Source organism: Clupea harengus, chromosome 24, assembly GCF_900700415.2.
Source record: "Clupea harengus chromosome 24, Ch_v2.0.2, whole genome shotgun sequence".
NCBI classification, from domain to species: domain Eukaryota; kingdom Metazoa; phylum Chordata; class Actinopteri; order Clupeiformes; family Clupeidae; genus Clupea; species Clupea harengus.
The window spans coordinates 11,834,735-11,862,486 of NC_045175.1; the positions used below are offsets into that span (position 1 = coordinate 11,834,735).

General features: G+C 40.0%; 1 protein-coding gene across 1 annotated transcript; it reads right to left on the minus strand.

The window, feature by feature from the left end:
- Positions 1–1,076: 1,076 nt before the first annotated feature.
- On the minus strand, positions 1,077–27,752 carry LOC116219233 (zinc finger protein 585A-like). The gene is given in 9 exon segments (XM_042703581.1): positions 1,077–1,683; positions 5,226–5,951; positions 16,890–18,121; positions 21,218–21,251; positions 22,591–22,751; positions 22,754–23,285; positions 23,349–23,475; positions 27,058–27,160; positions 27,163–27,752. Coding segments are annotated over 9 exon segments (4,002 nt in total). The 5' UTR covers positions 27,695–27,752; the 3' UTR covers positions 1,077–1,128.

Consider the following 27,752-nt stretch of genomic DNA (forward strand, 5'->3'; position numbering starts at 1 on the left):
ATTTGTAGTTCCACGTTGGTAGAACGAACTCCCTAGCACTACCAGAGCAGGGGCGTCCCTCTCTACCTTTAAGAAGCTCTTGAAGACCCAACTCTTCAGAGAGCACCTCCCATCCTAAACTTGCACTTCGACTAGTACTTAACTTGCACTTACAGCAGTTACATTGTTTGGACAGAAGAGTCTGCTAAATGACTAAATGTAAATGTAATGCATTTGATTAAAAGCCGTTCCACACTGAAAACCCTCGTAGGCCTTTTCACCTGTCTGTATGCTCTGATTAACATAAAACTCTTCATCAATTCAATTCTGATCAGTCTTCTTTATATAAAGTAGTTTTTTTAGTATGAAAAATAGTGTCTCGATAATAATTATAATTATACTACTAATGATACTGGACAAATAAATGAAGTAAAAAATCGTCAAGGGAAAAATATTATGAAAAAACTGACATACCTTTCAGTAAAAAATGAATGTAATGTACCACATGAAAAAGAAAAAAAGACAACAATAAATGTTAATGTTTTATTCATTATTTACGGTTATGTGGTATTATCTCAATATGTGGCAAGAGAGAAGATACTAGGAGATTAGGTCTATGTATTCACCTATTTCCCCTAGGAGTGATTTGTCTTCTCTTTTCAATTTTATACATCCAGAGCAAATATCTTCTGTTCTTGAGAAGTAGGTTCCCCCGATGTTGTTGTACTTATTACATTCTGTCAGGAAAAGAAACTCATCCTTTACTACCCGATTACTACAGTGAGTGCAGAGTCTGTTTTCTCGAGGTAGCCATGTTTGTCTGTGTACCCTTTTGACAATGACAATGCTTTGTTCCCTCCCACCCTTTCTGTGCACCCCCACCCCGCCCCGAGACTCAACACATATTTCAGCTATTGCCAAGCTCACAGCCTTCACATGATGATCTGTTTATGGCCTCATATCTAGAAAGCTGAATCTAGAACACATCTAGATCTACCATCACACACTTGAAAAACTAAGGTTTCAATCTCTACCCCAACACATGCTTCAGACATGAAGAAATTAGCCTTAATCATGTTTAAAACTAATCTAACCAAAGACATTTAAAGAAAGTAAAAACTTTATCAAGTATTATCAGGGCAGCACATCCTAACCGTGGATCCTCTGGTGTCTCTTGAAAGTACCCATTTGGCGAAAGGCCTTTCCACACTGAGAACACTGATACGGCTTTTCCCCGGTATGGATCCTCTGGTGTTTCTTGAGAGCAGACATGTGTCTAAAGTCCTTCCCACACTGAGAACACTGATAAGGCTTTTCCCCAGTATGGATCCTCTGATGTGTCTTGAAATGCTCATTTGTACCAAAGGCCTTTCCACACTGAGAACACTGATACGGCTTTTCCCCAGTATGGATCCTCTGGTGTGTCCTGAGATGACCTATTTGGCTAAAGGCCTTACCACACTGAGAACACTGATACGGCTTTTCCCCACTATGGATCCTCTGGTGTGTCTTGAGATGATCAATTGTACTAAAGGCCTTTCCACACTGAGAACACTGATACGCCTTTTCCCCAGTATGGATCCTCCGGTGTTTCTTGAGAGTACCCATTTGGCGAAAGGCCTTTCCACACTGAGAACACTGATACGGCTTTTCCCCAGTATGGATCCTCTGGTGTGTCTGGAGAGTAGACATGTGACTAAAGACCTTTCCACACTGAGAACACTCATGTGGCTTTTTTCCAGTATGTGTCATCATATGCTCGGTTAGGTGTGAGGAATTGGGACTTCTGTCTTTGTTTCTTTTTTCCTTAGAATTCCAACTCTTGTTAGATTGGATCCTTTGAATGTCTCCTGTAATATTTTAAGAAGAAAAAAATGAAACAATTTATTCTCTCTTCTCCTCTTTCTGATTTGCAATTTCTACAATACTGGCACATATATTTGATATGTATTTTGATATATTGGTTATTTGTTTAAGAAATGTACATCACTTGGAAGTGACTTGGGATAAAAGTGTCTACCAAGAGCCTAAATGTAAATATAAGCAGAGATACACACACATGAATTACAGAGCTTCAGATCAAATGATTGCAGACACTTTCTCTCCTTTGAATGCAGCAGACTACAGGTAGTATCCCATAAGTAAGGTATTCACAGTTCTATGTTCTCTCAATAGGTCTCATAGTGTGAAGCACAAGTTAGCCATTCTGTAAAATACATGTATTGTATATATATATATATATATATATATAAAACACATAACAATAAACAAGCCACTTACTTGTAGGTGAAGAGTCGACGTCACCATATTTCCTTAAATCAAATTTTTCTTCAACTTTGATTTCCATTGGTGAATACTTTTCTTCTTTCAAGGTCATGATGGGTGACGTGTTCATTTCAGTCTTGCATTCAATATCCATTCTAGGCTTTTCTTCCACTGTCTGAATTGTAGACAGATTCTCTTGTAGGAAATCATCAAATTCTTCTTCTTTTATCTCCGGCTTCACTGAAGGTGGCAGTTGTGTTGGTTCAGTAAATCCAGACATTTCAGACTTCAGTTCTGTTTTGGAAAAAAAATAAACTTTGTCAAACTATCCTTGGTGAATTACAGTATACTTCCAGAGCATCACATTGCCAGCCTTTGAAAGGTGAGTTTATTAATCTGACTCCACGTTGTGGGGTTAATATAATGCTTCTTCTGCCTGACCTATTATCTTCCTGGATTCAAACCTAGCCAATCAGGTGCAGGACCTTTTGAAATGCAAACTAGCATGATAAAGGGTTATGGGCAGGAATTACACGTCAATGAGAACCGTTTACACGTCTGATAGTCTTCAGGTGGGCATGGCCATAGCTCAGCCTGCAGAAACTCCACAAAGGAGTGTAGTAGGGGGCTGGGGGTGTGAACTGAAATGTGATGGGGAAGGAGAGTGAAGATGGGGGTGGGCTGAAAAACTGAAGGAAGCTTCCATTCTGTCTAAGCTTGTTAATACTCTATGCATACTGTAGGTAAGTATTTATTTAGCATGTGTGTTTTGTGTGTGTGTATCATACTGATATAAGGATAGAGAGGAAGTTTAACACTTCCAACCCCAAGGCCTTTTTTTGACCATGTTAGGTAGTCTGCCATGCCTGATATTTTTGTATATTTCACCTAACTAAAAACCATGAGGCAAAAGTGGCATTTTTAGGAGGAGCCATTTAGGAGCCATTTAGGAGTATTTGGTTGATATTTCTGTTTTTGTGACTGTATTGTTGTTGGTGATTTGATTTGTACTGAATTATCCCAAATTAGGAAGTTGTGATTGGTTCTGAGTGTGTGCCCCCTATAGGTCAGACATTGATTGGCGTTGGGATAAGGGTGTGCCAGGCCAAGGAGAGTGGATAGTTCCGGCGGCCCGCGCATATCATTATTGAGCGTGACCGGGACCGGGAGGCGTGAATCGTGACCGTGAAAAAGACTTCAATGCTTTAATTTACTTTTGATGTACGAAATAAATGGAAACAAGTTCATTATATCCACGTCTCATGGACTCTATTTAAATCACGCGTCAAGATACAATCGCCGGAACTCCAAGAAGTGGTCAAACAAATTGGCAAGATTTAGCCACTACAATGATTATATTCTAGAACACCTCATCAATAATAAAATGAGAGTAAAAGGAATGTAGTAAAAAACGTTTTTTATTCAAATGAAATCTAGTTTTAGAGGTGCTCAGACTTTGTACAAAAACACATTGTTAATATTTTGGAAGTTTTCTTTTTTACTCTGAGCCCTGTAAACATAGGTGTTTGCTCCACATAGGTGAGTTTAGCATTCAGAAAGTGTGTGTGGTTTCAATACTAATTCTAAGTAATATAGAATGTGACACTTTTCTTCACTTAGACCACTATGCATATTGATGAGAAAGGTGTGAACATTCTGGGACACCTCGGTCAGAGTCAATGGCCATGACGTAGTGGTCCTGGAATGTCTTTGTTCATACAGGTTTACTTGACACATCATGACCCAATAGTCATCACTGAATTACCATCTCCTTATCATATGAATAGTTGTCATTTGCTAATGGGAGGGTCGAAACCTCACTCAGAGGCTGAAATTTGCAAGGGATTCGTAATATTGTCCTTACAAAGTGATTATTTATATTTTAGTTTCAAACTTTACATATTTTAAAATAAAAGGGTTCAAGGTTGCTGTGGGTGTTAGTTTTATGTTTCTAGGACAAAAACTCGCAGAGATTTTTAAATATATTAATAAAAATACCAACAAGTCCCCCACGGGGCCCCTTGGGGCTGGAAGAGTTAAATTCTGGTCAATCAGTCTTCTTCTTGCAAAGTAGATTTTTTTTGTGAATAATAGTGTTTCTAATAATAATAATGGACAAATGAATGAACTAAAAAATCGTAAAGTGAAATATATTATCAAATGAACTGACATACCTTTCAGTAAAAAATGTATATAATTAACCAAAAGTAAAGAGAAAAAACAACAATGAATGTTAATGTTTTATTCATTATTTACAGTTATGTGGTATTGTCTCTCTCAATATGTGGCAGGAGAGTAGACACTAGGAGATTAGGTCTATGTATTCACCTATTTCCCCTAGGAGTGATTTGTCTTCTCTTTTCAATTTTATACATCCAGATCAAATATCTTCTGTTCTTGAGAAGTAGGTTTCCCTGATGTTGTTGTACTTATTACATTCTGTCAGGAAAAGAAACTCATGCTCCACTACCCGATTACTACAGTGAGTGCAGAGTCTGTTTTCTCGAGGTAGCCATGTTTGTCTGTGTACCCTTTTGACAATGACAATGCTTTGTTCCCTACCATCCTTTCTGTGCACCCCCACCCCGCCCCGAGACTCAACACATATTTCAGCTGTTGCCAAGCTCACAGCCTTCACATGATGATCTGTTTATGGCCTCATATCTAGACAGCTGATGCATACACTACTTTTGCTTGTACATGCGCTACTAGATGCTTGTAGATTGTAGTTTGTATACAAGCACACACAACCCTCCTCAACACCATCACACACTTGAAAAACTTAGGTTTCAATCTCTATCCCAACACATGCTTCAGGCATGAAGAAATTAGCCGTAATTATGTTCATGACATTTTGTTTAAAATGAATTAAACCAAAGACATTTTAAAGAAAGTAAAAACTTTATCTGGTTTTATCAGGACAGCACATCAGAACCGTGGATCATCTGGTGTGTCTTGAGAGTACCTATTTGGCTAAAGGCCTTTCCACACTGAGAACACTGATACGGCTTTTCCCCAGTATGGATCCTCTGGTGTGTCTTGAGAGTACCTATTTGGCTAAAGGCCTTTTCACACTGAGAACACTGATACGGCTTTTCCCCAGTATGGATCCTCTGGTGTGTCTTGAGAGCAGACATGTGACTAAAGGCCTTTCCACACTGAGAACACTGATACGGCTTTTCCCCAGTATGGGTCCTCTGGTGTGTCTTGAGAGGACCTATTTGGTTAAAGAACTTTCCACACTGAGAACACTGATACGGCTTTTCCCCAGTATGGATCCTCTGGTGTGTCTTGAGATGACCTTTTGTAATAAAGGCCTTTTCACACTGAGAACACTGATACGGCTTTTCTCCAGTATGGGTCCTCTGGTGTGTCTTGAGAGCAGACATGTGACCAAAGACCTTCCCACACTGAGAACACTGATACGGCTTTTCCCCAGTATGGGTCCTCTGGTGTGTCTTGAGAGGACCTTTTTGGCTAAAAGCTTTTCCACACTGAGAACACTGATATGGCTTTTCCCCAGTATGGATCCTCAGGTGTGTCTTGAGATTACCTATTTGGCTAAAGGCCTTTCCACAATGAGAACACTGATATGGCTTTTCCCCAGTATGGATCCTCTGGTGTAGCTTGAGAATAGAAGTGTCCTTAAAGGAGTTTCCACATTGAGAACACTCATGTGGCTTTTTTCTAGTGTGTGTCATCATATGCTCGGTTAGGTGTGAGCAATTGGGACTTCTGTCTTTGATTCTTTTTTCCTCAGAGTTCCAACTCTTGTTAGATTGGATCCTTTGAATTTCTCCTGTAATATTTTTAAAAGAAAAATAATGAAACAATATATTCTCTCTTCTCCTCTTTCTGGTTTGCAAATTCTACAATACTGGCATATATTTTTGATTTATTGGTTATTTGTTAGAAATGTACATCACTTGGAAGTGACTTAGGATAAAAGTGTCTACTTAGAGCCTAAATGTGAATGTAAACAGAGATACACACACATGAATTACAGAGCTTTAGAAAAAACAGACACTTTCTGTCCTTTGAATGCAGGAGACAGATATTACATATATTATCCCATAAGTAAGGTATTCACAGCCTGAATAGGTCTGAATAGGCTTAATAGTGTGAAGCACAAGTTAGCCATTCTCTAAAATTCAACTATTGTAAATATACATAACACATTACATTAAATAAGCAACTTACTTGTAGGTGAAGAGTCAAAGTCATCATATTCTCCTAAATCAAATTCTTCTTCAACTTTGATTTCCATTGGTGAATACCTTTCTTCTTTCAAGGTACTGGTAGGTGACATATACATTTCAGTCTTGCATTCACAATCCATTCCATGCTTTTCTTCCACTGTCTTACATGTAGACAGATACTCTTGTAGGAAATCATCAAACTCTTCTTCTCTTATCTCCTGCTTCACTGAAGTGGGCAGTTGTGATGGTTTAGTAAATCCAGACATTTAAGACTTCAGTTCTGTTTTGGAAAATAATTAAACTTGGTCAAACTATCCTTGGTGAATTACTGTATACTTCCAGAGCATCACAGTGCCAGCCTTTAAAAGGTGAGTGTATTAATCTGACTCCACGCTGTGGGGTTAGTATAATGCTTCTTCTGCCTGACCTATTATCTTCCTGAATTCAAACCTAGCCAATCAGGTTCAGGACCTTTTGAAATGCAAACTAGCATGACAAAGGGTTATGGGCAGGAATTACACGTCTATGAGAACCGTTTACACTTCTGATGGTCATAGCTCAGCCTTCAGAAACTCCACAAAGGAGTGTAGTAGGGGGCTGGGGGTGTGAAGTGAAATGTGATGGGGAAGGAGAGTGAAGATGGGGGTGGGCTGGTAAACTGAAGGAAGCTTCCATTCTGTCAAAGCTTGTTTATACTGTATGCATACGTGAGTATTCATGTAAGCTTGTGTGTTTTGTGTGTGTGTCTATCATATTGATATAAGGATAGAGAGGAAGTTTAATATCAGACCTTACATACCAGTTGTAATATTTGTAGGTGAAGGAAGGGCACACGGAGACAGAGAGAAGATACGTCTGTTTGCCGTTTACTTATAACTCGAATGCCGGTATACAGATAGTGAAGTGGCTCATACAGATACCGTAATTACCGTAATACTATGGCCAACATTACCGTAGTATATGTGAACTACTACACTCCTCCCTCCTAGATTATAACCTATATAGCCAGACTACATACTTCATTGCATTAGTCATTCCTTAAACTACATATGCAGGGTTCAATTAACAGTAACATACCCTAAACTTCATAATCATAACAGTAAGCAGTCTGAACATAATTACTGACTAAATAAGTCATCATCTCTACATGAACATTTAGAGATTCAGTCTTTCTGGTGCTGTTCGCTGTCTTTCAGGATAGCGGCGCTCAGGTTGAGCTTCCGGAGATGCACCAGCAGCTGCATCTTCTTGCTCCGTGCTTTCTGCTTGGTCCTCAGAGCTTGCTGTGTAGTCCAGGAAATCGCTGTCATCCATTCTGCTTGGACGTGTTGAAGCTTTAGATGCCCGAAGGTGATCCACATGCACCTTGACTTGGCGTTGACCTATTTGCACTACAGAGGTCAGAGGTCCTTTTCGTTGCAGAATTTCCCCTGGAATCCACAGTTTCTTAGGATGTCTGAAATCTCGAACTAACACCCTCTCTCCCAGATTAAACATCCGGAGAGGCTTTGCCCGCTTGTCATGAGCCTTTTTCTGTTGTAGCTGATGCTTGACCACCACTTCGGATATGTCCGGCTTCAGTAATGACAGGCGAGTGCGTGGTTGTCTTTTCAGGAACAATTCAGCCGGGGTGCGTTCAGTGACTGTGTGAGGAGTGTTTCGATATGTGAACAGGAACCGAGCAAGCCGTAGATGGGGTGACACAGACTGTGCTTCCAGTCGCGTCCAGGCTTTCTTGAAAGTCTGTACCGCTCGTTCCGCTGCTCCGTTAGACGCAGGATGGTAAGGTGGTGTGAGAACATGGCGTACTCCGTTATTCTTGAGAAACTGCTCAAACTCCGTCGATGTAAAGGGAGGGCCATTGTCTGACACGAGCACCTTTGGCAGACCATATGACGCAAAGAGGTTCCTGAGAAGATTTGCAGTCTTCTCTGCTGTTGTTAGTTGTGTAGGCAGGACTTCTAGCCATTTGGAATAGACATCTACTACCACCAGGTAGTGCTGCTTGTTGATTTCAGCGAAGTCCACATGTATCCTTTCCCACGGTGTTGTAGCCCATGACCAAGGATGAAGAGGTGCTGCAGCAGGTCTGTTCAGTGTAGTCTCACACGCTGCACACTGACTCACGTGATTCTCTATCTCTTGGTCTAGTGCAGGCCACCACAGGAAACTTCTGGCTAATGCCTTCATCCGTGTCATTCCTGGATGTCCCTCATGCACATCTGACAGAAGACGCTGCCTGAACTTCGGCGGTATAATTACCCTTGACCCCCAAAGAATACATCCCTGGTCTGTAGACAACTGGTCCTTCCTCAAGTAAAATGGCTTGAGCTCTGGATTGGGCACAAACTTTGGCCATCCTGACAATGTCAGATCCAGGACCTTAGAGAGGATTGGGTCAAGTCTAGTCTCTTCTGCTATGTCTTTGGCAGACACGGGCAACTGCTCAACATGGGACACACAGAAGGCTTCATTCTCATCTGTGCTTTCATCAGCGTCATGCTTGCATGGAAGACGTGACAACGCATCTGCATTGGCGTGGTCACTGGAACGTCTATACTGGATGTCATAGTCATATGCCAGTAGGATTAAGGCCCAGCGTTGCATGCGGAGTGCAGCAAGAGTTGGAACTGCTGATTTGGGGCCTAATATGGTCAAAAGTGGCTTGTGGTCGGTCAAAAGCACAAACTTCCTTCCATACAGGTACTTATGGAATTTCTTGACACCGAATATTATGCTCAATGCTTCTTTTTCAATTTGAGCATAATTTCGCTCACTTGATGAAAGAGTCCTTGATGCAAAAGCAATTGGTTGCTCTTCACCAGAGGGTAGCACATGCGAAATTACTGCACCAACACCATATGGACTGGCGTCACATGCTAGCCTAAGAGGCTTCTCTGGGTCATAGTGTGCAAGACACTTACTGTTCAGGAGACGCTGTTTGCAGGCTTTGAATGCGTCTTCACATTTCTCTGACCATGTCCATGGTGTGTCTGTGTGTAGCAGCTGGTGAAGTGGATGCAGTAATGTAGATACATTTGCCAAGAACTTTCCATAATAATTAAGCAATCCCAGGAATGATCTTAGCTCTGTAACATTCTGTGGAGCTGGTGCGTTTACTATGGCTTCTACCTTGCTTGCTGTTGGGTGAAGTCCTTGTGCATCAATTCTGTATCCGAGGTACTCCACTGAATCTTGCAAGAATGCACACTTTGATTTCTTGATCCTTATTCCATGCTTTTCCAGTCTTTTCATGACTTCATCTAATATTGCTAAATGTCTTTCTTTTGTAGGCGCTGAGACAAGGATGTCATCCATAAAGCACACTACATTCTCCATTCCATGAAGGATTTGGTCCATTGTGTGTTGGAACACTGCCGGAGCTGTGGAGACACCGTAGGCCAGACGGTGGTATCTGAAGAGGCCTTTGTGTGTGTGTATCGTCAGATACTGCTCTGATTCTGGATCAAGCTGCAATTGTTGATAAGCGAAGGACAGGTCAAGTTTACTGAAAACTATTCCGCCAGCCAGAGTAGCAAATAAGTCCTCAGCGTTTGGTAGAGGATATTCTTCTGGGAGTATGCATCTATTCACAGTCACTTTGTAGTCACCGCACAATCTCACAGTCTTGTCTTTCTTTGGTACTACGACGATAGGTGCAGCCCAATCACTCCTTTCCACTTGTGTAATGATTCCGTTCTTCTGTAAGCGCTCAAGTTCTTTTTCCACTGCTTCCCTCAACGCATAAGGTACTGGTCGTGACTTGTGGAAGATTGGTTTGGCACTGCTCTGCACTCTAATCTTTGCTCTGAAGTCTTTAATCTTCCCATATCCATCCTTGAACAAGTCTTTGTGCTTTTCAAGCATGTCTTGCAGTGTGAGTGGTTCAGTTCTCTGAAGGCTGAAGATCTTGCCCCAGTTCAGCTTTATCTTCTGCAGCCAATTTCTTCCCAGCAATGGCGGTTTACTGCCTTTAACCACCACAAGTGGCAACTTCCACTCTTGTTCCCCATACTTCACCGGCACCAGGACCTTCCCCAGCACAGGTATGATATCTCCTGTGTATGAAGACAGGTGAATGGCAGCTGGTTTTAGTGGGCAATTCTTCAGTTGCTCCTGATAAAGGGACTCTGGAATCAAAGATACTGAAGCACCCGTATCCACTTGCATTTTCACTGGTTTCCCAGATAACTCCATGCTGACAAAAATGCCGTCTTTCTTTCCTTGTGCAGTGTATACTGTAAACAATTCCAGCTCATCGTCATCACCATCTTCTGAGTCATCCGTTTCCCTGGTTGCTATGACCATTTGCGCTTTGTCCCTCTGTCTTATTTTCTTGCAGACTCTTTTCAAATGTCCAACCTTCCCGCATCCATGGCATGTTTCAGTGCGGTAGTGGCATTCAGTTGGTTGATGGTTATCTTTGCCACATCGATAGCACTGCCATTTCTCTGAAACCCGTTGTTTTCCTCTAGAATCATCCTGCCGGTCGTAACGTGAACTTTGACCTTTCATGTGATTTCGTCTTTCACTTGAAGTATTGAAGACTTTGTTAACTGCACCTTTTGGTTTCTCAGCATGTTCTCTCAATTCTTTTGTGTCCTTGTAGGCCAATTCTAGAGCAAGTGTAATTTCACAGGCCTTTTTGAAAGTAAGTTCTTTTTCAGAGAGTAGCCTTTTGTGATACCGCTCCCCTAAGAGGCCACATACAAACTTATCCCTGAGTGCATCATTGAGAAATTGTCCAAAGTCACAAGTGCTCGCTAGTTTCTTCAGTGCAAGGATATATTCAGAGACTGATTCATCTTGCTTTTGCTGTCGTTTGTAGAATCTGAAGCGTTCCGCTATCAAGATAGGCTTCGGCTTGAAATGCAGTGACATGGCTTTCGTGAGGCTATCGTAAGTCTCCTCACTGACTTTTTTCGGTGCAACCAAATTTTTTAGTAATCCATATTCAGTCGGACCCAAAACACTCACGAATACATCAGCATTCTTCCCTGCATCAATGTCATTTGCAGACAGCCATCTTTCAAACCTTTCCAAATATGAATCAAAATCTTCTTTCTTACTGTCAAATTCCGGAACCTTTCCGATATATGCCATTTCTGCAGTTGTAGTCTTATTTGAATGTCTCTGCAACTTTATAATTTCCCCTCTTTCAAGAAATCCTTCAGTTGACTTCCCTTTCAGTTAATCTCCGTTTTTCTTTGTCAATTTAAACCACTTCCTGTTTGTCTTGAACACAATTTTCCCTTTTTGTTAGTCACTCACCACAGGAGGGCGCTCTTGCGCTTTCAAATGTTGTGCCTTGCTTAGCATCGAAACTATTTCAGCAGCTAGCATTTACGGTTTCTTCCGAACCAGAAAACATGGGAAATCTTGCATTTAGGAGAAGTTATACTCATCAAACACCTTTAGTTTTCATCACTGATGTGGATTCACTTTGTTACCTCGTCGCCACTGTAATATTTGTAGGTGAAGGAAGGGCACACGGAGACAGAGAGAAGATACGTCTGTTTGCCGTTTACTTATAACTCGAATGCCGGTATACAGATAGTGAAGTGGCTCATACAGATACCGTAATTACCGTAATACTATGGCCAACATTACCGTAGTATATGTGAACTACTACACCAGTGTGAAGCTCCACTTCAAAAATAATGGAAATAAATAGAATTCATGGGACCTAAACAAATGTTTTTTGTGAGTACACAGGACATTATCATTTGCACCAGAATCCCAGAGATTTACCCCAGTTAAATCTGAATACTTTTCATCTGTTTTTGCCTTACTGTGGATGGCAGTGGTGCGTCCAGATCAACTACAATTCAAGGGTTTTGACTTCATATGATAATGTATCTTACTTTTTAAAAATACCACAAGAGCATATGCAACTCACTTTAATAATAATAGCTACATTCTTGGCAGTACTCCAACTAAAAAAACATTGACGAAATGCAAAAGTTTTACAAAGCAACTCATCCTCAACATGAGGCTATGAGCAGTGCTATGTCTGATATGGTCATTGGCCATCAGGGTCTTAGCAGTGCCTGCCTCCAGTGCTCCCCTGCAGTGCATTTTCAGCCACGGAGGCATCAAACTACATCCTCTTTGCACACGTATGTCTCACACACTTGTGTCCAATTAGATTGTTTGTAGATGTAATGCTTCATACTGAGCTAGTGGTATGTTTGTACTGAAATCCTTACTGTTAATTTAAAAATATGCTGTTTAATCAGCATTTGAGATTTGTCAGGCAATGGTTTCACAAGTAGATCCAACAATTTCTCTGATTAGAAGGAAGAAAGTCTCAGTTTAAGTGTCCTTGGTCTGACAGTAGAAGGTGTTAATCTCCAGGCCCACCTGACATGGGTCACACTAAATAACAGGGACTTTAGAGACACATGGTCCCAAAAACATTCAGTTCTTCTCCTCTTAGAGCTCAGCCTCACACATACAGCTCAGGAACAGAGTCAAACATGTAACAACCAGATATACTTCAAGAGGTCCTTTGCTTAAAGCAGCAATAAGGAGTTCTGTTCCAAAACTACCTAAAAGGCATGCAAAAACCTTGCAAACACCACCAACAGCCCAGTTGACACATAGAAGCTTGCCAACACACTAACTGGTGTCTTTTGGCAGTATAGCTAGCAATATCATGCTGGGAAAGCTTTTCTTCCAATTTTGCAGAGTATTCTAGCCCGGTATACAGACCTATGTAGGGCATATCCTGGATGGCTAGTGGGAAAGACACAGGTGTTAATCCGTCCTTCACATGACCATATGCTATCAAAATGATTTTGAGGATGGTACCAAAACTAGTTGCCTATAAAACCATACCTCAAAAAGTGTAAAATTGTTGCATAATGTTACTTTAACTGTAATTCTAACTCTAAGATCCACAAGGGCATAAACTACATATGAATCATAAGGTATTGTTTCTGATTTTTTTCATTCCACCACACCTTATTCTTCAAACCCTGGCACAAGTGTGACCTATCATTAGGGCCCAAACCCGGTACACAAGTTGTGACCTATTTTTAGGGAGCATCACTTCCACATCCTCTCTCTCTCCCTCCCTCTCTCTCTCTCCCTCTCTCTCTCTCTCTTCCTCTGTGTGTGTGCCATATGTTTTCTGTTTCAAAATATCTCCAAAGATGAGAACTTTGAGCAAACCTCTTCCCACACGCAGATCATTCATGAGGGTTCTCCCGTGTGGATTATCTGAAGTCAGTACAGAACACACCTGTGGTTGATCTGATGGCTGGTTGCACCTGTGGGTTTTGGGGAAGCTTTTCCCACATGTAGAGGACTACTACAGATTTTCTCCAAAGTGAATCCTGTGATGAACCTTTAGCTGTTACTGTAAGATTTCTAAAATCATGAGTATTTGCCTATTTGTGTTATTTCATGTTGGATAAGATCTTAGGGTGCAGGGAATCTCTTGTCACTTGCACTGCACTGATTGGGGCATTTCTCCTGTATGTGTCTTTCAATACTTCTTCACATTTGATTAAAAGCTGTTCCACAGCGAAATGCCTAGTAGGCCTTTTCACCTGTGTGTATTCTCTGATTAACCTAAAACTCTTCATCAAATAAATTCTTCATGCAAAGTCGATTTTTTTTGGTGTGAATAAAAGTGTTTCTATGAATAATAATACTAATGATAATGGACAAATAAATAAAGTAAAAAATCGTCAAGGGAAAAATATAATAAAATAAACTGACATATCGCAACAACCCTTATTTCCGCCCGAGACCTATAATCGCCCTCACGCAGGTAAACGTTACTTAATATTGATTTCTGTATCAACCAGGATAACGGATTTTAAACACCATACGTATGTATGTGTGCAAAAAATTGCAGTTGTACAGCGTTATTAAGTGTACTAGACAGCGATTTATTTCTGTGTGTACAAACCCTCATGAAAACCAACTGAACGAATTCGATTTCGCGACGAGAATTTGTGAGGGTCATAGAGCTTTCCATAGACATATATACAGAAAGGGTGATTATGGGTTCCACCTCCTGTATCAGCTAAATTTGCGTGTCGGTCTACACAACGGAAAAAAACTGAAAACACGTTTCAGTTGAAATCCAAACAAGTTACCAGTCCTAATCTAGACACCCACCGCTACTGAAATATGTAAGATTGATTGATTAAATATTTTTCGATCTATAAATGTTTTTAACTGTTTGTCACTTTTTTAATAGCTGGGGCGGAAATAGGTATCTTTACGATACCTTTCAGTAAAAAAATTATGTAATTTACCAAATGAAACAAGAAAAAACAACAATAAATGTTAATGTTTTATTCATTATTTACAGTTATGTGGTATTATCTCTCAATATGTGGCAAGAGAGTAGATACAAGGAGATTAGGTCTATGTATTCACCTATTTGCCCTAGGAGTGATTTTTCTTCTCTTCATTTTTATAAACCCAGAGCAAATATCTTCTGTTCTTGATAAGTAGGTTTCCCTGATGTTGTTGTACTTATTACATTCTGTCAGGAAAAGAAACTCATCCTCCACTACCCGATTACTACAGTGAGTGCAGAGTCTGTTTTCTCGAGGTAGCCATGTTTGTCTGTGTACCCTTTTGACAATGACAATGCTTTGTTCCCTACCATCCTTTCTGTGCACCCCCACCCCGCCCCGAGACTCAACACATATTTCAGCTGTTGCCAAGCTCACAGCCTTCACATGATGATCTGTTTATGGCCTCATATCTAGACAGCTGATGCATACACTACTTTTACTTGTACATGCGCTAGTAGATGTTTGTAGATTGTAGTTTGTATACAAGCACACACACCCCTCCTCAACACCATCACACACTTGAAAAACTTAGGTTTCAATCTCTACCCCAATCTCTACCCCAACACACACTGCAAAAAATCAGCCTTCAAAAACAAGAAAAAAAAGTAAAAAAGGGGGTATATATCACTTAAAATAAGCTAAATTATCTGCCAACAGAACAGGAAGATTTGACTTACCAAGACTTTGTAAAAAAAGTAAAAATATCTAGCCTCAAAGAACCCAAATGTATCTTAAAGCGAGTGTGGCCAGACTAAAAACAAGTACATTTGTCAAAATATTTAAGAATTCTTTTCTCAATATGTAGGAAAACGTGCTTATATTCAGCAAATGCTAGCACCATCATCTTGAAATGAGGCTATATGTTAGGCAATATATCTTGAAATCAGTACAACTACACTTAAAACAAGCACATATGCCTAAATACAAAACAAATGTAAGAATTATTTTCTCAAGATTTAAGAATGTTTTTCTCACTATGTAGAAAATGTGCTTATATTAAGCAAATGTTAGCACCATTATCTTGAAATGAGTCAACATAGGAAATGTATCTTGAAATCAGTAAATCTACTCTAAAAACAAGTACATGCCTAAATACAAAACAATTCAAGAATTATTTTCTTGAAATGTACAAAAATTTGCTTATATTCAGCAAATGATAGCACCATCATCTTGAAATGAGGTGATATGCCAGGCAATTTCTCTTGAAATCAGTCAAGCTACACTAAAAACAAGTATATTTGCCTAGATACAAAAACATTTAAGAATCATTTTCTCAATATGTAGGAAAATGTACTTGTTTTTAGTGTAGGTTTACTGGTTTTAAGATCAATTGCCTAATATATAGCCTTACTTCAAGATGATGGTGCTAGCATTTGCTGAATTTAAGCACATTTGTCTACATATTGAGAAAATAATTCTTAAATCTTTTGGGGATATAGGCAAACATACCTGTTTTTAGTGTAGCTGTACTGATTTCAAGGTAAATTGCCTAGCAAATAGCCTCATTTCAAGATGCTGGTGCTAGCATTTGCTGAATATAAGCACGTTTTCCTCACTCACTTTAACCTGCTAAAGGATGATAAAGTCTGTTCTTAAAGCAAAAGTTTGACTTAGTTAAATACTGTCTTTGCACTGTATAGTATTTTGTCTACAGGAATACATAATTGCTGTGCTGTGCTGTAAAACAATTAATTCCTTTGGTCATTATCTGTTTTTTATATATGTAGAGATGAGAAGGATAAGATGCTTGAAATAAGAAATTCTGACTTTGACAAAGCAGTTTTGTACTTATACTGCCTTATAATTACGGTAATTCTAGTTTCAAGCATTAACGTGCTCAGAACCAGTAATAAAACCTCATTAAGATAATTAAGGACTGAAACACTTGAAGCAAGTGAAATGCTCTAATATAAAAAATGCCTGGTAAGAAGAAATATCTTGTCAGACAAAAACAAGCATATATTGCCTTGATTGAAGATATTTCATCTTACTAAGATTTCACTTTTTGCAGTGCATGCTTCAGACATGAAGAAATTAGCCGTAATCATGTACATCACATTTTGTTTATAATTCATTTAACATTTAAAGAAAGTAAAAACTTTATCAAGTATTATCAGGGCATCACATCAGAACCGTGGATCCTCTGGTGTGTCTTTAAATTAGCATTTGTACTAAAGGCCTTCCCACACTGAGAACACTGATACGGCTTTTCCCCACTATGGATCCTCTGGTGTGTTTTGAGATTACCTATTTCGCTAAAGGCTTTTCCACACTGAGTACAGTGATACGGCTTTTCACCAGTATGGATCCTCTGGTGTGTCTTGAGAGCAGACATTTGACTAAAGACCTTCCCACACTGAGAACACTGAAATGGCTTTTCCCCAGTATGGGTCCTCTGGTGTGTCTTGAGATGACCTATTTGGCTAAAGGCCTTTCCACACTGAGAACACTGATACGGCTTTTCACCAGTATGGAGCCTCTGGTGTTTCTTGAGAGCAGACATGTGACTAAAGTCCTTTCCACACTGAGAACACTGATACGGCTTTTCCCCAGTATGGATCCTCTGGTGGCTCTTGAGATGATACGCTCGAGTAAAGGTCTTTCCACACTGAGAACACTGATACGGCTTTTCCCCAGTATGGATCCTCTGGTGTGTCTTGAAATGATCAATTGTACTAAAGGCCTTTCCACACTGAGAACACTGATACGGCTTTTCCCCAGTATGGATCCTCTGGTGTACCTTGAGAGCAGACATGTGACTAAAGACCTTCCCACACTCTGAACAGTGATGTGGCTTATCTCCAGAGTGTGTGATCTGATGGGAGGTGAGATGGGAGTTTGTCTTGAAACTCTTCCCACAAGTAATGCACTGATATGGCTTTTCACCAGTATGGATCCTCTGGTGTGTCTTTAAATTATCATTTGTACTAAAGGCCTTCCCACACTGAGAACACTGATATGGCTTTTCCCCAGTATGGATCCTCTGGTGTTTCTTGAGATCAGACATGTGATTAAAGACCTTCCCACACTGAGAACACTGATACGGCTTTTCCCCAGTATGGATCCTCTGGTGTATCTTGAGAGAGGACATGTGACTAAAGACCTTCCCACACTGAGAACACTGATACGGCTTTTCCCCAGTATGGATCCTCTGGTGTGTCTTGAGAGGACCTATTTGGCTAAAGGCCTTTCCACACTGAGAACACTGATACGGCTTTTCACCAGTATGGATCCTCTGGTGTCTCTTGAGGCTAGAAGTTTCCTTAAAGGAGTTTCCACACTGAGAACACTCATGTGGCTTTTTTCCAGTATGTGTCATCATATGCTCGGTTAGGTGTGAGCGATTTGGACTTCTGTCTTTGTTTCTTTTTTCCTCAGATTTCCAACTCTTGTTAGATTGGATCCTTTGAATGTCTTCTGTAATATTTTAAGAAGAAAAATAATTAAACAATATATTCTCTCTTCTCCTCTTTCTGGTATGGAATTTCTACAATACTGGCATATATTTTTGATATATTGGTTATTTGTTAGAAATGTACATCACTTGGAAGTGACTTAGGATAAAAGTGTTTACTTAGAGCCTTAATGTAAATGTAAACAGAGATACATACACATGAATTACAGAGCTTCAGAAAAAAATATTACAGACACTTTCTGTCCTTTGAATGCAGGAGACAGATATTACATATATTATCCCATAAGTAAGGTATTCACAGCCTGAATAGGTTTGAATAGGCTTAATATTGTGAAGCACAAGTTAGCCATTCTCTAAAATTCAACTATTGTAAATATACATAACACATTACATTAAATAAGCAACTTACTTGTAGGTGAAGAGTCAAAGTCATCATATTCTCTTGAATCAAAATCTTCTTCAACTTTGATTTCCATTGGTGAATACCTTTCTTCTTTCAAGGTACTGGTAGGTGACATATACATTTCAGTCTTGCATTCGTATTCCACTCCAGGCTTTTCTTCCACTGTCTGAGTTGTAGACAGATACTCTTGTAGGAAATCATCAAATTCTTCTTCTTTTATCTCCCGCTTCACTGATGAAGTGGGCAGTTGTGTCGGTTTAGTAAATCCAGACATTTCAGACTTCAGTTCTGTTTTCGGTTAAACTATCTATTTGCGATATAGTGAAAATCTTCACAGAACTACAGTATAGTTGTACTGCTGATGAACTACACATACAGTATGCTTCCAGAGCTTCCCAGTGCCAGCCTTGAAAAGGTGAGTTAAGTAATCTGACTCTGTGGTGTTAATATAATGCTTCTTCTGCCTGACCTATTATCTTCCTGGATTCAAACCTAGCCAATCAGGTGCAGGAGCTTTTGGAATGCAAACTAGCATGACAGAGGGTTATGGGCAGCAATTACATGTCTATGAGAACCGTTTACACGTCTGATAGTCCTCAGGTGGGCATGGCCATAGCTCAGCCTGCAGAAACTCCACAAAGGAGTGTAGTAGGGGGCTGGGGGTGTGAACTGAAATGTGATGGGGAAGGAGAGTGAAGATGGGGGTGGGCTGGTAAACTGAAGGAAGCTTCCATTCTGTCTAAGCTTGCTTATACTCTATGTATAGGTGAGTATTTATTTAGCATGTGTGTTTTGTGTGTGTGTGTGTGTATCATACTGATATAAGGATAGAGAGGAAGTTTAATATCAGACATTACAAACAGTGTGAAGCTCTACAAAAAAATATGGAAATAAATAGAATTCATGGGACCAAAAACACAGGACATTATCATTTGCACCAGAATCCCAGACATTTACCCAAGTTAATTCTGAATACTTTACTCTTCATCTGTTTTTGCCTTACTGTTGATGGCAGTGGTCCATCCAGATCAACTACAATTCAAGGGTTTTTACCTTATATGATAATGTATCTTACTTTTAAAATACCACAAGAGCATATGCAACTCACATTAATAATAATAGCTACATTCTTGGCAGTACTCCAACAAAAAAAAAACATTGACGAAATGCAAAAGTTTTACAAAGCAACTCATCCTCAACATGAGGCTATCAGCAGTGCTATGTCTGATGTGGTCATTGGCCATCAGGGTCTTAGCAGTGCCTGCCTCCAGTACTCCCCTGCAGTGCATTTTCAGCCATGGTGACATCATACTACATCCTCATTGCACACTAATGTCTCACACACTTTTGTCCAATTAGATTTTTTGTAGATGTAACGCTTCATCCTGAACTAGTGGTATGTTTATACTGAAATCCGTACTGTTATTTTAAAAATATGCTGTTTAATCATCATTTGAGATTCTGATTTTGAGATTTGCATTTGAGATTTGTCAGGCAATGGTTTCACAAGTAGATCCATCAACTTCTCTGATTAGAAGGAAGAAAGTCTCAGTTTAAGTACCCTTGGTCTGACAGTAGAAGGTGTTAATCTCCAGGCCCACCTAACATGGGTCACACTAAATAACAGGGACTTTAGAGACACATGGTCCCAAAAACATTCAGTTCTTCTCCTCTTAGAGCTCAGCCTCACACATACAGCTCAGGAACAGAGTCACACATGTAACAACCAGATATACTTCAAGAGGTCCTTTGCTTAAAGCAGCAATAAGGAGTTCTGTTCCAAAACTACCTAAAAGGCATGCAAAAACCTTGCAAACACCACCAACAGCCCAGTTGACACCGATAGAAGCTTGCCAACACACTAACTGGTGTTTTTTGGCAGTATAGCTAACAATGTCATGCTGTGAAAGCTTTTCTTCCAATTTTGCAGGGTTTTCTAGCCCGGTATAGAGACCTACACAGGGCTTATCCTGGATGGCTAATGGGAAAGACACAGGTGTTTATCTGTCCTTCACATGACCATATGCTATCAAAATTAATTTGAGGATGGTACCAAAACTAGTTGCCTATAAAGCCATACCTCAAAAAGTGTCAAATTGTTGCATAATGTTACTTTAACTTTCATTCTAACTCTAAGATCCACAAGGGCATAAACTACATATGAATCATAAGACATTGTTTCTGATTTTTCATTCCACCACACCTCTGGGAGGGAACATGGTCACAGTTTATTCCTCAAACCCTGGCACAAGTGTGACCTATCATTAGGGCCCAAACTCTAGCACAAGTGTGACCTATCATTAGGGCCCAAACCCTGGCACAAGTTGTGACCTATTATTAGGGAGCATCACTTCCACAGCCTCTCTCTCTCTCTCTCTCTCTCTCTGTGTGTGTGTGCCATATGGTTTCAAAATAGCTCCAAAGATGAGAACTTTAATCAAACCTCTTCCCACACGCAGAGCATTCATGAGTGTTCTCCCCAGTGTGGATTCTCTGAAGTCAGTACAGAACACACAAAGACAGCTCTTCCCACATTCAGAACAGACAAAAGGCTTCTCTCCAGTATGAACTCAAAGACTGCTCTTCCCACATTCAGAACAGACAAAAGGCTTCTCTCCAGTATGAACTCAAAGACAGCTCTTCCCACATTCAGAACAGACAAAAGGCTTCTCTCCAGTAAGAACTCATGGACTGAAAGTGTGGGTGAGGGGTGAGTTCACCTATGATGACTCTTCAATGTGCCTTTCTGAATGAATCCTTTCCTCAAAGAGCGTTGGTAAGGTTTCATTCAGTTCTGAAGCTTTTCCCACATGTAGAGGACTCCTACAGATTTTCTCCAAAGTGAATCCTCTGATGAACCTTTAGCATTGCTGTTAGATTTCTAAAATTATGAGCATTAGGGGATAAGATTTTAGGGTGCAGGGAATCTCTCGTCACTTGCACTCCACTGATGGGGCACTTTTCCTGTTTGTATCTTTCAATACTTCTTCACATGACACTTTTGATTAAAAGCCATTCCACCCTGAGAACCCTAACAGGCCTTTTCTCCTGTGTGTATGCCCTGATGAACCTTGGGCTGTGATTTCACACAGACGGCATCTCTGCATCTTGAGCATTTGTAAGGTTTGTCTACTGTGTGTATTTCCTGATGTGTCTGGACAATTTAGCCAAACCTAAAACTCTTCATCAATTAAATTCTGGTCAATCAGTGTTCTTCGTGAAGAAACTAGCATGGCAATGGGTTGTGTGAGTAATAATAATGGACAAATAAATGAAGTAAAAAATCGTAAAGTGAAATATATTATCAAATAAAATGACATACCATTCAGTAAAAAATGTATGTAATTAACCAAAAGTAAAGAGAAAAAACAACAATAAATGTGAATGTTTTATTCATTATTTACAGTTATGTGGTATTCTCTCTCTCAATATGTGGCAGGAGAATAGACACTAGGATATTAGGTCTTTGTATTCACCTATTTCTCCTAGGAGTGATTTTTCTTCTCTTTTCATTTTTATAAACCCAGAGCAAATATCTTCTGTTCTTGAGAAGTAGGTTTCCCTGATGTTGTTGTACTTATTACATTCTGTCAGGAAAAGAAACTCATCCTCCACTACCCGATTACTACAGTGAGTGCAGAGTCTGTTTTCTCGAGGTAGCCATGTTTGTCTGTGTACCCTTTTGACAATGACAATGCTTTGTTCCCTCCCACCCTTTCTGTGCACCCCCACCCCGCCCCGAGACTCAACACATATTTCAGCTATTGCCAAGCTCACAGCCTTCACATGATGATCTGTTTATGGCCTCATATCTAGAAAGCTGAATCTAGAACACATTTAGATCTACCATCACACACTTGAAAAACTAAGGTTTCAATCTCTACCCCAACACATGCTTCAGACATGAAGAAATTAGCCTTAATCATGTACATCACATGTTGTTTAAAACTAATCTAACCAAATACATTTAAATAACTTATACTTTATCAAGTATTATCAGGGCAGCACATCAGAACTGTGGATAGTCTGGTGTCTCTTGAGATAACCAATTATACTAAAGGCATTTCCACACTGAGAACACTGATATGGCTTTTCCCCAGTATGGATCCTCTGGTGTGTCTTGAGATAACCAATTATACTAAAGGCCTTTCCACACTGAGGACACCGGGCTTTTCCCCAGTATGGATCCTCTGGTGTGTCTTGAGAGTAGACATGTGTCTAAAGGCCTTTCCACACTGAGGACACTGATACGGCTTTTCCCCAGTATGGATCCTCTGGTGTGTCTTTAAATGATTAATTGCACTAAAGGCCTTTCCACACTGAGAACAATGATACGGCTTTTCACCAGTATGGGTCCTCTGGTGTGTCTTGAGTTGATCATTTGTTCTAAATGCCTTCCCACACTGAGAACACTGATACGGCTTTTCCCCAGTATGGATCCTCTGGTGTACCTTGAGAGCAGACATGTGGCTAAAGACCTTCCCACACTCTGAACAGTGATGTGGATTTTCTCCCGAGTGTGTCATCTGATGGGTGGTGAGACATGATTTCCTCTTGAAACTCATCCCACAAGTAGTGCACAGATATGGCTTTTCCCCAGTATGGATCCTCTGGTGTGCCTTGAGAGGACCTATTTGGCTAAAGACCTTTTCACACTGAGAACACTGATACTGCTTTTCCCCAGTATGGATCCTCTGGTGTGTCTTGAGAGAAGACATGTGACTAAAGGCCTTCCACACTGAGAACACTGATACGGCCTTGTTCACCAGTATGGTCCTCTGGTGTCTCTTGAGGCTAGAAGTGTCCTTAAAGGAGTTTCCACACTGAGAACACTCATGTGGCTTTTTTCCAGTATGTGTCATCATCTGCTCGGTTAGGTGTGAGCAATTGGGTCTCTCTTTGTTTCTTTTTTCCTCAGAGTTCCAAATCTTGTTAGATTGGATCCTTTGAAGTCTCCTGTAAGAAGAAAAAATAAAACAATATTTCCCTCTTCTCCTCTTTCTGGTATGCAATTTCTACAATACTGGCACATATATTTGATATGTATTTTTGATATATTGGTTATTTGTTAGAAATGTACATCACTTGGAAGTGACTTGGGATAAAAGTGTTCTACCAGAAGCTTGAATGTAATATTAAACAGAGATACACACGCATGAATTTACAGAGCTTCAGATCAAATGATTACAGACACTTTCTCTCCTTTGAAATGCAGCAGACTTACAGGTAATATGCCATAAGTAAGGTATTCACAGTTCTATGTTCTCTCAATAGGTCTCATATTGTGAAGCACAAGTTAGCCATTCTCTAAAATTCAAGTATTGTAAATATAAATAACACATTACAATAAACAAGCAACTTACTTGTAGGTGAAGAGTCAAAGTCATCATTTTCTCTTAAATCAAATTCTTCTTCAACTTTGATTTCCATTGGTGAATACCTTTCTTCTTTCAAGGTACTGGTAGGTGACATATACATTTCAGTCTTGCATTCATATTCTAGTCCAGTCTTTTCTTCCACTGTCTGAGTTGTTGACAGATACTCTTGTAGGAAATCATCAAATTCTTCTTCTTTTATCTCCTGCTTCACTGAAGTGGGCAGTTGTGTCGGTTTAGTAAATCCAGACATTTCAGACGTTCTGTTTTCGGTTAAACTATCTATTTGCGATATAGTGAAAATCTTCACAGAACTACAGTATAGTTGTACTGCTGATGAATTTCACCTAGAGTATGCTTCCAGAGCATCCCAGTGCCAGCCTTGAAAAGGTGAGTTTAGTAATCTGACTCTGTGGTGTTAATATAATGCTTCTTCTGCCTGACCTATTATCTTCCTGGATTCAAACCTAGCCAATCAGGTTCAGGACCTTTTGAAATGCAAACTAGCATGACAAAGGGTTATGGGCAGGAATTACATGTCTATGAGAACCGTTTACACGTCTGATGGTCCTCAGGTGGGCATGGCCATAGCTCAGCCTGCAGAAACTCCACAAAGGAGTGTAGTAGGGGGCTGGGGGTGTGAACTGAAATGTGATGGGGAAGGAGAGTAAAGTTCGGGTGGCTGGTAAACTGAAGGAAGCTTCCATTCTGGTCTTAGCTGTGTTCATCACCTCTATGTATAGGGGAGTATTTATTTAGCATGTAGTGTTTTTGTGCGTGTGTCTATCATACTGATATAAGGATAGAGAGGAAGTTTAATATCAGACCTACCATACAGGTGTGAAGCTCCACTTAAAAATAATGGAATAAATTAGAATTCAATGGGACCCCTAAAAAACTTTTTTTTGCCTAGTAACACAGGGACATTATTATTTGACCAAGAATCCCAGACATTTACCCAATCGTTAATTCCTGAATACTTTACTTTTCATCTGTTTTTGCCTTACTGTGGATGGCAGTGGTGTGTCCAGCTCAACTACAATTCAAGGGTTTTTACCTCATATGATAATGTATCTTACTCTAAAAATACCACAAGAGCATATGCAACTCACATTAATAATAATAGCTTCATTCTTGGCAGTACTCCAACTAAAAAAACATTGATGAAATGCAAAAGTTTTACAAAGCAACTCATCCTCAACATGAGGCTATCAGCAGTGCTATGTCTGATGTGGTCATTGGCCATCAGGGTCTTAGCAGTGCCTGCCTCCAGTGCTCCCCTGCAGTGCATTTTCAGCCGTGGTGACATCATACTACATCCTCATTGCACACTTATGTCTCACACACTTTTGTCCAATTAGATTGTTTGTAGATGTAATGCTTCATACTGAGCTTGTGGTAGTACTGAAATCCTTACTGTTCATTTAAAAAATATGCTGTTTAATCAACATTTGAGACTCTGATTTTGAGATTTGCATTTGAGATTTGTCAGGCAATGGTTACACAAGTAGATCCATCAACTTCTCTGACTAGAAGGAAGAAAGTCTCAGTTTAATTATCCTGGGTTTTACAGTGGGAGGTGTTAATCTCCAGGCCGACCTGACATGGGTCACACTAAATAACAGTGACTTTAGAGACACATGGTCCCAAAAACATTCAGTTCTGCAGCTTTTCCCACATGTAGAGGACTCCTACAGATTTTCTCCAAAGTGAATCCTCTGATGAACCTCAAGCATTACTGTTAGATTTCTAAAATGATGAGCATTAGGGGATAAGATTTTAGGGTGCAGGGAATCTCTCGTCACTTGCACTCCACTGATGGGGCACTTTTCCTGTTTGTATCTTTCAATACTTCTTCACATGACACTTTTGATTAAAAGCCATTCCACACTGAGAACCCTAACAGGCCTTTTCTCCTGTGTGTATGCCCTGATGAACCTTGGGCTGTGATTTCACACAGACGGCATCTCTGCATCTTGAGCATTTGTAAGGTTTGTCTACTGTGTGTATTTCCTGATGTGTCTGGACAATTTAGCCAAACCTAAAACTCTTCATCAATTAAATTCTGGTCAATCAGTCTTCTTCGTGCAAAGTACATTTTGTTTTGTGAATAATAGTGTTTCTAATAATAATAATAATAATAATGATAATAATGGACAAACAAATGAAGTAAAAAATCGTAAAGTGAAAAATAGTATAAAATATAATGACATACCTTTCAGTAAAAAATGTATGTAATTAACCGATGAAAAGAGAGAAAACAACAATAAATGTTAATGTTTTATTCATTATTTACAGTTATGTGGTATTCTCTCTCAATATATGGCAGGAGAGTAGACACTAGGATATTAGGTCTTTGTATTCACCTATTTCTCCTAGGAGTGATTTTTCTTCTTTTTTCATTTTTATAAACCCAGAGCAAATATCTTCTGTTCTTGAGAAGTAGGTTCCCCTGATGTTGTTGTACTTATTACATTCTGTCAGGAAAAGAAACTCATCCTCCACTACCCGATTACTACAGTGAGTGCAGAGTCTGTTTTCTCGAGGTAGCCATGTTTGTCTGTGTACCCTTTTGACAATGACAATGCTTTGTTCCCTACCACCCTTTCTGTGCACCCCCACCCCGCCCCGAGACTCAACACATATTTCAGCTGTTGCCAAGCTCACAGCCTTCACATGATGATCTGTTTATGGCCTCATATCTAGACAGCTGATGCATACACTACTTTTACTTGTACATGTGCTAGTAGATGCTTGTAGATTGTAGTTTGTATACAAGCACACACACCCCTCCTCAACACCATCAAACTCTTGAAAAACTTAGGTTTCAATCTTTACCCCAACACATGCTTCAGACATGAAGAAATTAGCCATAATCATGTTCATGACATTTTGTTTAAAATGAATTAAACCAAAGACATTTTAAAGAAAGTAAAAACTTTATCTGGTTTTATCAGGGCAGCACATCAGAACCGTGGATCATCTGGTGTGTCTTGAGATGACCTATTTGGCTAAAGGCTTTTCACACTGAGAACACTGATACGGCTTTCTCCAGTATGGTCCTCTGGTGTGTCTTGAGATCAGACATGTTACTAAAGACTTTCCACACTGAGAACACTGATACGGCTTTTCCCCAGTATGGATCCTCTGGTGTGTCTTGAGATGACCTATTTGGCTAAAGGCCTTTTCACACTGAGAACATGATAAGGCTTTTCCCCAGTATGGATCCTCTGGTGTGTCTTGAGATGACCTATTTGGCTAAAGGCCTTTCCACACTGAGAACACTGATACGGCTTTTCCCCAGTATGGATCCTCTGGTGTGTCTTGAGAGGACCTATTTGGCCAAAGGCCTTTTCACACTGAGAACACTGATACGGCTTTTCCCCAGTATGGATCCTCTGGTGTGTCTTGAAAGCAGACATGTGTCTAAAGGCCTTTCCACACTGAGAACACTGATACGGCTTTTCCCCAGTATGGATCCTCTGGTGTGTCTTGAGAGGACCTATTTGGCTAAAGGCCTTTTCACACTGAGAACACTGATACGGCTTCTCCCCAGTGTGGATCCTCTGGTGTGTCTTGAGAGGACCTATTTGGCTAAAGGCCTTTTCACACTGAGAACACTGATACGGCTTTTCACCAGTATGGATCCTCTGGTGTCTCTTGAGGCTAGAAGTGTCCTTAAAGGAGTTTCCACACTGAGAACACTCATGTGGTTTTTTTCCAGTATGTGTCATCATTTGCTCGGTTAGGTGTGAGCGATTGTGACTTCTATCTTTGTTTCTTTTTTCCTCAGAG